The following is a 14569-nucleotide window of genomic DNA, read 5'->3' as shown; positions in this document are numbered from 1 at the left end:
CTGTTAATACCCAACTTAAAACACATTGCAACTGTTAATATATATATATATGTAGATGTACCAAACATATACAACTGAAAGAAAAATATTTTCAGTGTGGGTATCACACTAATGTGTTATTTTAGAGGTGGTTAATAACAGCTGGCCTCCACTGCTTCAGATCTTCACACAGCCTCATGTCTTGCAATGTCTCCCAAAACCCTAAAAACACACATGACAAAAAAAATCACAAATTAGCTGTGCAAACAATGTGACTAAGCTGTAGACTTGATGATTATAATATTAACAAACGGAGGATAACTGACCAGTAATGCCTTCTCATATGGTACCATTTTTACATGGTTCTTAAACTTACATTGCTAATGCCTACAAGCTAGGTACAGTGCTTTACCACGACTTATACACATCTCGTTGTATCTCATTATTTAAATAAATATGTTCACGGATTTGGTCGTTTTGCGAAGTTATGAGAAGAAAAAACAAGACTTACGGTGCACAGTTCAGGTTTTCGTCGAGCTGAATCTCTGACGGCTTCGGACGAACCAGGCTGACCGCGAGCCGATGAAGGTGCTGTGTGCACTGAAGGAACTGCACTAGTTTTGAGCCTCACTTGGTTCTTGCTTCGGCATCCCATATTGAACTGTATCATATCGCCGGGATGATAATCATCCGGTGTAAAGTGAACGCGTTTTTCGAAGCAGATGCATTACTATAGGCTCGTCTCTTCGCCCGCACAAACGCACCCAGATCCGGAAGACAGCGCCGTTCTTTTTATTGTAAGTAAACCAGTGGACATGATGTCCTGACAGGCTGGAGTTTGCACACCCTCCATAAATACAATAATTTACCATGACGATGATAAATTGAAATTAAAAATAACGACTGAAAACGCACTAACTCACGACTGCTCCTACTGAATAGCAACAGAGCTAGGCGAACGACTACCTGTCGTGACGTCATATGACGCGGTGTGGAAAAAAAGCTGTTTTTGAGAGCGGTCAAGGAAATCGTCACTTTGTCTTCTAAATTTGTGCCCTTATGTCTTGTAAAATATTTTCAAATCCTGCATTAACGGTTTGTATTGTATTTTCATACACGAATATATGTTTATCTCGAAATTTTTTTTAACTTGCAACATGGACTTTAATGTCTCTTCCCTTACGGGTCTTAGACGCAGTACAAGGACTATCTTTTCGGAGGCTACCTTTATCTCTTTCTGATGAGGAGGAGACTGGAATCTAGCGCCTCTCCATTCCAGGGATGTGATTGGCCACTTGTGTCTGAGGTGGCCATGGTGTTACCCGCCCTAGTGTGGAACTCATTTGCATATAGTAGAGTACAAAGTTAGACAGTGTCTTTTACAATTTACCCAATGCAACATTTCTTTACCAAACCTCTTTCAAATTGTTACCCACATTATGAGGAGCAAAAAGAGTCCAAACATGATAGAAAACTGTTGAACAATCACTTATTCATATCATAATATGTTAATACGCCTGCTTCTGTGAACTGTTAGGTTAACAGTCAATGGCTATCAACATACACTGTACTTTATCAAAGGGTGAAGTGAATCTGTTGCAGTTTACATCAATTTAAGGTCCCCAAACATATGTATGAATGGATTTGGATGGATCTTTGTGGCCTTCTTTGTTTCGGCCACTGCTGTTGCATCCTGAAGGAATTTTTATGGCAGTCATTCCCAAACCTTAGGATTGGAGAGGGTCAATCCGTAGTCCAATGAGAAGTCCTCTCTTAGGTGGTCGTGGTTGCAGAAGGTCTCCCTTCCTGTTCTGTTAGAGGTGTCTGGTAGTTGTCTTGGCATCTTATCTGATGTTTCTGAACATTTGTTTATGTTCCTCAACCAAGATCCAATCCCTTCACCCTGGCAGATAGAGAAGGGGGCCTGCCATAAACTGATCCTTGGAATGCCATTTCGACCGTTGTTCACTACACTACTTCCTGTTCCATTACCAGACCCTGATCGGGGCTCACTAGAGTTGGAAATACCCCGCTGAAAGGCGGCGGCCTGGCGCCGAACTGAATGGAATAGCCTTTTTCTACAGTACGCAGGACCCACATAGAAACATTTGGCAGTAGTTTCCACGCTGCCAGAAAGTTTACTAAGGGAACCAGTCTCTCGAGACTGGTTTCTAGATTTGTTTGAGGAACTAATTCGAAGACCTGTAACAGCAAGCTGGCAGGATGCTCCTGAACTAGCTCCTTTGAGGACCCCCGTGGGGGTTGCGAACTCTCCAGGGCCGCTACGTTTCCGGGCGGAACAGCTAGAGAATGAAGTTTGCGGGAGATTGCCGCGCCCTGTAACACTGGCAGGGTTAGCTGACAAATCTCCTGAGGGCCCCGAGGGGGCTTGGTGACCATAAACTGTGGTGCAACGCAAGCCCCCTCGAGAGGGGCTGCCCTCATCGGCCCTGAGACCCACAACCGTCAGGGCCGCTTAGCCGAGGACCTCTTCGATTGGAGGACGACCCTCAGGTCGGGCCTCTTCTTAGAGGCCCCCGGCTTAGAGCGTTGCTGACCCTGCCCTCTAGGCCTGGCCGGAGGAGCACGGGCGGCAACGCTATGTTTCTGTGCCTCTCTGTACGAGGAGCTCGTACACGGCTGAGGCTGCTCCCGTCTAGCAGCCTCAGAGGAGTAAACTCGGCGAGGGAGGTATGTCTTGAACGCCGCTGCCTGCTTACGGGCCTCCTGGTGCCTGTCGACAACTGTGTCCACCGAGGCACCGAAGAGGCCGGAGGGATGCAGGGGGGCGTCCAAGAGTGTTGCCCTGTCCTTGTCTTTTAGCTCGGACAGGGTCAACCAGAGATGCCTCTCCGCGGCCACCAGGGCTGCCATAGACCGGCCCACAGCGCGGGCGGTCTCCTTGGTGGCGCGGAGAGCGAGATCTGCAGTGCGCCGCATCTCTGTGATGTTAACCTCCTCGCCTTCGTTAAACTCCTTCAGCAGGTCGGCTTGGTATGCTTGAAGGATGGCCATGGTGTGTAAGCATGAACCAGCCTGACCTGCTGCCGTGTATGCCTTGCCCACCAGGCTAGATGTAGTTTTAAGTGGCTTGGTGGGCAAGGACGGAGCCTTCAGGGACGATGCCGAGCCGGGTGACAGATAGCCCGCAAGCGTCTGTTCAACCCGTGGCATCGTCCTGTATCCGCACTCCTCCGCACCCCCCACATTACCATAATTTTCTGCGGGGTTATAGAGGCGGAAGGAGTACGGCTTCTCCCATGATCTAGATAGCTCTTTGTGAAGATCAGGGAAGAAGGGAAGGCTCCGTTTGGGGGGTGGTGACTTTGTCCGCAGGAAGCGATCATCAAGTCTGCTTCGCTGCGGCTCATGATGTTGTTCAGCGGGCCATGAGATGTTTAACTTGGCTACCGCGTTAGACAGCACCTCCACGACCTCCTCGTAGTGAGGCGAACGGGGTGGCGGTTGGGTTTCCAGGCTTTCAACATCAACCTCCTCGGAGGAAGATATGAGAAGCTCTGGAATCTCCTCTTGGGGGGAAGAAACCGCAGCGCGGGCTTCCGCATCCAAGAGGAGATCGCTCGAACCGCTGAGTGAGGGAGGAGATAGGGGGTCACCCGTCTCCATACCCTCCAGCAGATCGAGCTGCGAACCCCACGAGTGCAGCGAAGCGGGGCCAGACCCGCGGGGAACGCTGGTGAAAGCCCCCTCCTCGAAGAGGGCTTTCCGGTCCCAAGCAAACCATGCATAGACTGTGTGTATCCCCACCAACAATGAAGCGTTGGCAGGGAGGGACACACTGTCTATGTGGGCGCTTAACCGCCACCAAACTTTTCTTTTTAGAAGGTTGTGAAGCCATAACTGCTCAAAATAAAGTTGTGCAAAACTGGCACGAAAAAAAAGGCACTCATTCTGTGTGCCTTTTCTCAGTAAGTATGATTTAGTGAGGTTTAGTTGCAGTTAATTGAGGAATTGTAGAAAAAAAAATCCTAATAATTTTCAATTGAGTCAGGAGGTGTGAAATTCTCTTAGATTTAAAATGATCTGTAAAATTGAATATGTTTTATACGCTGACAGCTGTAGTTATTAAATTGAGACAATTATAATAAACCTAAGTAGCAGTTTAGGAGACTGACCAGTCTTAACAATCACCACCCGTCTCAGAAGCTTTATAAACCAAAGCAGGCCATTTTAGTTAGACATAAAAGCATTTGCTCTGCTTTCAATTGCTCTAGTTCACTTTGTTGCTGTGAACATTTGAGGCTGTAAAATCTATTGCTGATTGGCTGATTGGCCTTGGTATTAAGATTTTCAGCATTTTCAGTGATCCGATCACAAGTGGTCAGGTGAAATGCAATACCATTTATATTACTAACATGCATTTCACATGTGTCTCCTTTAACCACTTTTGGGAAGCAAGCTTCATTGCGGTCCAGGACACATTCAGGACGCTTGCCTTTTTGACTACACCCGTATGTGATTTCAGTGATCTGATCACAAAACATATATAGTGTATTTAGCACTGATCACTTGTGATCAGATTACCAAAAATCTGTGGAAACAGAGACCAGTTGGTGTTTGTCAAAGCACAGCCTCATGAGTGTCCCAAGTGTTTTCCCAAATGAAAGGGGAGCATAACTTGGACAGTCATAGTCCGACCTGATTGCCCCACTAATTATGAGACTTATAGGAGCTGCTGCCAAGCGGCTCCCTTTCAAAAGTCTTCAAAGCTTCAGAACTGTCATAAAAAGGCTGCTTTAATAATTGGGCCGACACAATCAGGTGAAGATAAGTTTTAAGATCAGTCTCAGACACCTGGCTGCTGCCTGCCGCCCCACCTTCAAAGGGCCGTTCTGGTCATAAAGCAGGACGGTGAGGCGGACCTCTGTCAAGGGCACATCTGTAAAGCAGAGGCCGTATACACCTGCAGGCCAGCCGTCTGCCAACGGCTGCTCACGATTGACCTCTGACCTTTAGAAAATTAGATCAGCTCTGTTTAGTTATGCTGAAGGGCGGGAGCTGATAAAGCGTGTTGAGTGATTGACACTTCTGCTGTCCTGTCACAGCTGCAGACGCTTCAGGCCGAGCTGGAAAAGGAGCGAGCAGACAGCAGGAGGAAGGTGAACAAGATGGAGGACTCACTCAGGTACGTAACACCTAAACTTGGCATTATTACAGTCTCCACTCCAAAATACAATATAGTCAGTAAGACATATGTGTGTGTACAGTGGGAGAAACAAGTATTCAACACCTTAACATTTTTTTCAATAAACACAGTTCCAATGCAGCAATACCCATGAAATTTTGACAAGACGTTTGGATTAATTCACTTTAGAACAGAAATGTACAGATAATGTAATCACCCCCTTGTCATCCAAGATGTTCATATCTTTCTTTCTTCAGTTGTACAGAAATTATGTTTTTTTGAGGAAAACATTTCAGGATTTCTCTCCATATAATGGATATGTATGGTGCCCCCAAGTTTGAACTTCCAAAATGCAGTTTAAATGCAGCTTCAAAGGGCACTAAATCCCAGCCGAGGAAGAAGGGTCTTATCTAGTGAAATGATCGGTTATTTTCTACAAAAATGTACAATTTATATACTGTTTAACCTCATATGCTTGTCTTGTCTCGTCTCTGCGATGCGCATGTGTAGTCTGTGTGATCCGGGTCAATACAGTTAGGGTATGTCGAAAAACTCCCATCTCGTTTTCTTCCTCAACTTCAAAATCGTCCTACAACACTGCAGTACCATCCAGTGTTTACAAAGTGAACATATAAAGAAGATCAAACGCCATTGACAAAACAAGGTAAAACAGCATTGTAGGACTATTTTAAAGGCTTTAAAGATGAGGCAAGATGAGCATTTGAGGTTAAAAAGTATATAAATTGTCAATAACAGATATACCATAACCATACATATCCATTATATGGAGAGAAATCCTGAAATGTTTTCCTCAAAAAACACAATTTCTTTATGACTGAAGAAAGAAAGATGTGAACATCTTGGATGACAAGGGGGTGGGTACATTATCTGTACATTTTTGTTCTGGTAGTGAACTAATCCTTTAACACAAGAAATCTACAGAGATGAAGAAATCATAATATTACAATGAATAAAAAATATGTGTAATAAAGTGAAATTATATAGGAAAAAAGCATTGAACACCCCTAATGAAATTGTATTAATTACTTAGTGGAAAAGTCTTCAAGACTTTAAATCTTGAATATTCCGGGACCCTCTTGTGAATCATGATCTTCAGTTTCTTCCACAAATATGCTCCATTGGGTTTAAGTCTAGTGATTGCCTGGGTCATTCCAATAACTTTATTTTCTTCCTCTGGAACCAATTCAGAGTCTCTTTTGCATATATATCGTTTTGGATTTATATCGTTTTGGATGGTTGTCCTGCTAGAAGGTCCATCCACGTTTTATCCTTATCATCCTGGTGGATGGCAACAGATTCATCTGAAGAATTTCCCAGTGCGTGACTCCATTCATCTTCCCTTCAATAATATGGATTTTGCCAGTACCATAAGAAGAAAAACAGCCCCATACCATGATGCTTTCACCTCCAAACTTCACTGTTGGTATGCTATTTTTAGAGGCATACTGTATGCAGAGCCATTTTTCCTCCAGACATGGCTTGTGGTATTATTGCCAAAAAGTTAGATTTTTTTTTTTCATTCTCCCAGTAATTCATTGTGTGTCAAACTTCAAATGAGCTTCAACATGCCTTTTCTTCAATATTGGAGTCTTTCAGAGTGAGTGTACATGGAGGCTTTTTGTTTTCTCTGTGACAACAGTACCTGCTGCCTCCTAATCTTTTAGGAGCATTTTTCGAGTGGTCCTTGGCTCTTGGGCTGCTCTTTCAACTAACCTTCTTACTCCCTGATCAGAAATCTTGCGAGGAGCTCCTGTGCATAGCCAATTGATGGTGGGGTGATTGAAGTGTTATTATTATTATTATTATATTTACATTTTTGTTTTAGTTATTTAGTTCAATTTAAATGAGAAATGGCAACTTGGAAACTTATAAATCAAATAAATAAATCAAATCAAATAAATCAAATAAAAAAAACTATATTTTATGTTATTTTTAGATACAGTTTATTATATTCCAAGTAACAAAATGTTTTTTTTTTTTTTTTTATGGTTTTAATTTTAGTTTTAGTTAACTCTAACTCTGGTACACTGTTACAATAAACCTTGCATAAAATGTTTTAATATTATTTATTATACTGTTATTTGGATACACAAATGCTTCTTTCATTTGAGTGTCCAAGGGCAATATTTGGTCAGTCTTGCCTCCCTGACTGCTCTGGAGCCGTAATATCCAGCCGTGCTCCAGTATTGTTGTGTGCTAGCAGAGACCAGTAAAATGTGAACAATGCTGTGGTCTGGACTGGATTATGGGGCTGTGGAAGAGGCTCTGCTCTAAGTCCTGTTTTGGGAAGGCCATCTCCTGGCCCACAGCAGAGTCCTTAGATGTGGAGCTAGCGTGGGGTTACTGCCTGTGCTCCCGGAGCCCGTTCCCAACCGCAGGAATGCAGCGGGAGATGTGGAAGTGGTTAGGATGGCGTTCTGAGGAAGCTCGCAGGGTTTGTGTGCCGGGTGGAATCGCACACTTCAGGTTAGACGCTGTTTGAGTTCGTCTGGCCTCGCTTTTTCACTGTCACTCACCGAAAATGAGCAAAACTCCCCTGACAAGCTGCGTGCCACGTTCAACATACCCACCAGGCGCAGATGTGAGATTATTTACAGTGTCTAAACACTGGTGGAAAACCTCCCATTTAGATTGAAGAATGACATCAGGCTGGACTCGACCCACAGATGAGCTCATTATTTGCTGTTTGTTTGTTTGGCCCTTGTCCTGGTGCATCGCGCACTCTTGGCAGTAACTCTACGTGTTTAATTAGATTTCAGTCATTAACTCTGCCAGTGGACATGTGACATCATCATCTCCCGGAGTATGAGACCTGGTCCTGAATTAATAGTTTTTACAGGAAAACATTTCCATGACACACTTTCAGATTTATTTTCTAGTGTAACTTAAAATGTGTTTTCATCAACACGTTTTTTGGAAAAGAAGGCAAAAGACGAAGTGGTGCTGTATGTGCTTCTCCCTAGGGATGGTTTAGCATCATTTCTTTTCTCTGAGTAACCGCATTACAGTATAAGATCATGTACAGATCAGGGTCAGAAAGGGGCATTTTTAATCTTTCTAAGGGCCATTTTTATAATAAACTTAGCTGTATCAGTCGTGTTTATTTACACAGACTGTTTAGATGCTTAGATGTGGCATACATGTATTTGTAAAACAATTGCAAAATTAAATAAAGGAAATAAAATTAAAATGAAATAAAGAAATTAAATAATATTTAAATATGATAAATAAATAAATATTCTTAAATATAAAAAAATATTTTGACAAAAATTATTGTTGGTTATTTCCCTTACAGTGGTAGTTTACCCAAAAATTAAAATTAGCCCATAATTTACTCACCCTCCAGCCATCCTAGGTGTATATGACTTCCTTTCAGACGAATCCAATCAGAGTTATATTAGGGTTTCCACGCGTCCTGGAAAACCTGGAAACCATGGAAAATTGATGATAAACTTTCCAGTCCTGGAAAACACATTGAAAATGTCCTGGAAAATGTTGTAGTTGTCCTGAAAAAAATATTATTTAAAAAAATAAAATAAAAAAATGTGTTCTCCTTTAGCCAAGCCTGAAAGAAATAATGCTAGTAAGTAGAAAATGTTCGAACTGCCATAAATCGTAACTGGCCAGTTTCTGCTCCAAACACGTGATTAGCAATCAGCTTTTTTGTTTTATTTCATTTCAGCCGATCTCTGTTCCGGACCTGCACACAAACTGCATTGCAAGTATTTTCCAAAATGTCATTTGTGTGGAAATATTATAAAGTCTGTAATGGGACATTAACAAAGCTCAGAGATGCTGGAGATGAACGCAAAGAGGAGAAAATACTGGCAAAGCAAGCTCACTGTTCACGATGCGCGGAATATTGGAATAAAATCCATAAAATTTAATTGGGGGGTGGGGGGTGTTTATATGAATCTATCCCTGAGGGGAACTCAGAAAACCTTAGGTGGTATTTTCTTTTCATCTTGCCACTGTATTATCCATATTAAAGTATTTAGGCGCAGTGACGCTTTGTTTGCAGCGGGAACCAGGGAAACACTGTATCGCGGCTGTTCCATTAGCACCACCTGCTGTCAGAGAGGGAATTTGTGCTCTCAATCAACCAGTGTGCTGTTTTTGTTTCCTGCAGATATTTTTCATGTAGCATAATTTCACAAAGGTAAAGTTAGACTATTTTTTTGCTTCAGATTTTGAAATTAGATCAGAAACTGCTCATGTATGTAGAATCTTTCTTTGGATCATAAGGCTGGACGTTATGGCCAAAATGTATATCATGATATATTTCTTAATTTTGGTCGAAACAATAATAATTCTGATATTGATATAAACAATATTTTTAAAAGCCTCAGAATTACTGCCAAGAGCCCCCACAATAGATGTCTATACAAACTTCTGAAAAATGAATTTGCCAAATCTATGAAACCTCCTTCTATAAAACTATGTAATATTTTAGAAAAAATGGTACAAATAAATTAATGTTCATCTTTTATTTTTATTTAGCCTTTATACAAACAAGAAATGTGAAATCACCATCAAATAAACATACTGTAAGACTTCCAGACTCACCTTATTAATATTAATACATTAACTAAACTAGAGTATAACATGTTTATTTCCATGCTTTAGAATTGCATGCGCGGGTGTTTCTCTTCATCAGTCCAAAACAAGTCCAATAAAGTGCATCCATCCATAATAGAAAGTGCCTCACACAGCTCTGATGGGTTAATAAAGGCCTCCTGTAGCGAATCGATGCACTTTTGTAAGAAAAATATCAATATTTAACACGTAACAATCACTTTAATCTAGCTTGCACTCACTGTTGTACACAGAAGCAGCTCCGGGCGGATGACTAATGATGTTGTTGATGCGCATGCGGCGCTTGAAAGTAATGAACGTGAACGCGCAGTGAAGAGATCAAAACAAAGCAATGGTCACAAATTAGACGTACAAAATGAGAATTTGTAAAGGAAAATGTCGGAGAATTTCGATATAAGCCAGGAGGAAACTAGTTTTCCTTTGCTAAAGTAAGAAAACTTTGCTTCCTTTGCTCCTGTAAACAAACGTTGCCCCACAACGCACACGTCAATGGCGTGGCGCCGACACGGCTACTGGAGCAGTTCGTGGACACTTTAGTCAATGCTTGCGTTTATACGAGCCACCCTGCGGCTCGCTGAAGCATCCCAGAAGCGGCTGTCCATGCTACATTGCTAAAGTTAGGCGAATCCCCCACCTCGTCCGTCCCCACCCGCCAATGATTCAAATTTCTGAAGGTGGGATTTATTTGAATGATATTCTAATGGACCGCGTTGTGACATCATAGCATCCAGAAAACAAACGCTGTAGTCCAACAGAGACATTTGTTGTAGTTCTTGAAAAGGGATTTTTTTTTAATATCTCCCTTTAGAGTGGACTTTGAGATTTGTAACTTTGTAGATTTTTTTTTTATGTCCAAACATACACACCATACACTGGCTAAAATTAAAAAAGTGAAAAAGCATAATAGGACCCTTTCAATATAAAGCACACCTCATGTTTAGGTGTTGGATTGCGTACTTTTTCTCAGGCACATTTGCAACGTCAAAGTATATCCATATTTACAGTATTGTGTCATCTGGGGGGCGGGGGGGGGAGGGGGGTCTGCATGTGCAAAAAAAATGTGTACAAAATTACTATACTACAGCACAATATAAATTAAATATTGTATAATTATTGATTATTTTATAGCATATTTAAAATATCTGCATTGATCTAACATAAAGGATGCTACAGTATTTTATTCTGTTGCATCACAATTTAACCATGTGATTTTTAGTTACAAATTTAACAGGAGTTTATTGTTTGTAAAAAAAAGAAGAAAAAACACTTAAATGGGACAACTATTAAGCGTAAGAAATCAGGTCTGGCTGTCATTGGCACATATGTAATTTAAAACCGTTCCAGGACGTTTTGCATGTCTTTTTCCGTATAGCACAACGCTTCCTTTCATCTGCTGAATTGTGTTTTTTTTTTTCTCCGACGTTGCTTTAAAGTGTCGAGATGAAACGAGCGCCGTTATCTGACGTGCGCGTTAGTGTGGCAGACACACACGGCTTAGGATGAATAAATTAGCCCCGCTTGAGCAATGGACAACACAGATGCCCATTTGTGTCAATAGGCAACCGCATTTACGCTGCAGCCCTCATCGAGCTAATTAAACAGTCATTGGGCTAACGAGCACCCAGGATTCCAGGTCTGCTACCTACCTGCCGTTCAGGGTCTTTTGGCCGCTTTAAAGTCAGTGCAGAACTTCAAACGGCCAGCCAGCACACACATCAAGAGAGCACCGCCTGATAGCGGAGATCAGAGGATGAGCGGAGAAATTTAAACGAGATGAAACCGCATAAAGTGCTGGCTGCTCACCGCATTATATGCAGGCTGGCATGTTGGACACACTTTCATGTGCATATGTGTTACAGAGAGGCTGTGAAAATGTATGTAATATTTAGCATGTCTTGCATCATTTTTGCAAGTGCATTTTATTTATAAAGTATTTAGACTTTCGTCGGTTTTGATATGCACGTGTGAGTTTAAACATGTATGCATGCAGACGCAAGCAGCTGGTGTGCTGTTTGTTTGTCTGAGCCCCCTTCCCATCAAAAGAACCACCCCCTTTCCAATGCAAATGAGAATTGGTGCATTGTTTAACTTTCTGTTGCTATGGCAATACCATAGTGAGCTACCACACTTGGAAAAAAAACACACGTTTGGATTTTTTGATCAGCGTGTCTATCTGATCATCAGAGGAAATGCATATACATGGCGAACTGTTGTGCTCTGAATGTTCAAACTGGTCTTCATTTTAAGGTGATACAAGAACTTCTTGGAGCTGAATGCCTCTGAAAATCCATTATTTGGATGAACGCGCTTTTTTTGAACCCATACATCTTTTTTTAATAATTCCCAGTCAGTGAACTCAGGAGTATTTCAATTCATACTTAGATTTGCATGAAGAGGTGCTTGATTGCTTTGCGTCCATCTCTGTTTAAGCACATATTCTGCAAAACAACAGCAGCCCACTTCAGTTCCCATCACTGCAAATGACAGAACAATATGTTTGTCTTAAAATGCGACATGATTGTCAGTGTAAACTCACATGAGGGATATGTGCTTGGCTCGGTTATGTTGTCCCACGTCTGCAGCTGCGGATCTCTTTGAGTCTCGGCTGCAGCCCAGTCCGGCTCTGGTGGGGGAGGAAGGGAAGGGGGCACATCCCTGGGGATTCAGAGGCCAACATCAAACGGACTAATCACTGCAGTCCCGCTGGATCAGACGGAGGATAAGAATAGGCAAGAAAATAAACCAGCTGGCCCTAAACTCTGTTCCTCGTTTTGAAGCCGATAGTGTTGCATTCCCTAGATGAAGCGCTCTCCTACCAAAACATGATTTTGCTGAGCTCCTACAGACATAGAAGAGACTCATTTGGATTTGTATTTGGATATGTATTTTTGTCATTCTGAGTTGATTCTCCAAGCCTGGGAGAGTCAGGGAGTTAGGGTGTGTTTGCAGTGCCATACTACTCTTACTATTTTTGCATTATGCATAGTACTGTATATAAACTTTTTTTGCATGTCTGGATGGCCTGTTACATTTGTCTAAATGTAACATTCAGAGCACACTGCACACATTTGCCAAACAAACGATATCAACCAAATTTTTTTAACCAAACAGTATTGGGTTAAAAATGCAGATACCATTATTATTTATAGAGTGATATATCAACACAAGCAACAGAGATTGGCTTTATTGCAAATGCGCAGCGATGTAGTGAAGCTCATGCTATTTGACGCCTGATTCAGATCAGTGTACTTGCAACCAGCAGTGCAACTTGGTGACCTCCATTGATTTAATTGTTGTCAGTGTGAACGCTTCATTACACTTGAATATACTGCATATCTGTAAAGAGCAGTTCAAGCAACCAAGACCTCCCTCTGTTTAGGTTTAAGACTTTTTGATGTGGAGAGATGGTCCAGGCAAGGAAATTTAATTAGAGTCCAAGAAGTTAAAGTTAAAGAAAATTAAAGTCCAGGGATATTTTAAGCCACATTATCCTATGTGTGGTTTGGAGCTTTGTGATGAATAAAACTCATTAGTTTAGCTGTTGTAGTGCACTGCATACACTGCAATACATCTGAGGATTAGTTCACCTCCAGAACAAACATTTACAGATAATGTACTCACCCTCTTGTCATCCATGTTCATGTTTTTCTTTCTTCAGTCATAAAGAAATTGTTGTTTGGGGAAAACATTATCTCCATATAGTGGACTTCAATGGTGCCCCAAAGTTTGAATGGAAAAATGCAGTTTAAACGCAGCATCAAAGGACTCTAAACGATCCTAGCCAAGAAAGAAGGGTCTTATCTAGCAAAACATTTGGTTATTTTCAAAACAAATTGACAATTTATATACTTTATAACCTCAAATGCTTGTCTTGTCTCGTCTCTGCGATGCACATGTGTAGTCTGTGTAATCCAGGTCAATACAGTTGGGGTATGTCGAAAAACTCCCATCTCGTTTTCGTCTTCAACTTCATAATCGTCATAGAGTGCTGTTTTCCCTTTATTTGTAAAGGGTGTTTGATCTACTTTGTATGTTCACTTTGTAAACACTGGGTCGGTACTTTTGCAGCAATGTAGGATGATTTTGAAGTCAGCGAAGAATATGAGATGGGAGTTTTTCGACATACCCTAACTGTATTGACCCAGATCAAAGTATATAAATTGTCAATTTGTTTAGAAAATAACCGATCGTTTTGCTAGATAAGACCCTTCTTCCTCGGCTGGGATCGTTTAGAGCAGTGTTTCCCAAACTTTTTTTCTGGGGACCCACATTTTAAAGTCGATAAATCCTTGTGACCCAATAAACATTAAGCCCATATAGTTCATATATCACGAAGAGAATTTATGCATTAACAAAATATGTATGACCATTTTTAAGGTCATGCTTCCACTTAACTATTTAAAAGAGATACAGATATTTGACAAAGCACATTTTTTTTTTTTATTTAAGTAAAATGCAGATTTGCAGAAAATGCTGTTTACCACAAACACAATATTTATCCGTTATTTTGATTTCAAAACCACAAGTGCTTTTTCAGCATTGTGATCCTCTTTTATCACAGTACACTAATACAATAACAGACATATTCACGTTTAAACTCAATAAAAAACAACATATTATTCATGCACTTCTAGATTTATATATTAAGTTGCTCAAGCAAGTTGCAACACATTTAAACACAACATAGGGAGGCTATAGCTTCCTTTTCTAATTGAAATTGGGCTATCAAAAATATTTTAATTAAAACTTACCACAGACAGAAACAGTCGGCTCTCATGCTTTTCTTTCGCATTAAATCTTTATTAAAAACAATCCTTTAAAGAACTT

The 14569-nt window shown here is 41.2% G+C and overlaps 1 protein-coding gene across 1 annotated transcript in view; it reads left to right on the top strand.

The window, feature by feature from the left end:
* The window catches only part of cep112 (centrosomal protein 112), a 192039-nt gene that overhangs the window by 62238 nt on the left and 115232 nt on the right, over window positions 1–14569 (top strand). The window contains 1 exon segment of the mRNA XM_073834124.1: window positions 5046–5125. Within this exon segment, the coding sequence (XP_073690225.1) occupies window positions 5046–5125 (80 nt within the window).

This window comes from Garra rufa, chromosome 1 (assembly GCF_049309525.1).
Source record: "Garra rufa chromosome 1, GarRuf1.0, whole genome shotgun sequence".
In the NCBI taxonomy this organism is placed as follows: Eukaryota; Metazoa; Chordata; class Actinopteri; order Cypriniformes; family Cyprinidae; genus Garra; species Garra rufa.
Note: the sequence above shows the minus strand (reverse complement) of the source record. Positions and strands in the feature narration are given on the sequence as shown.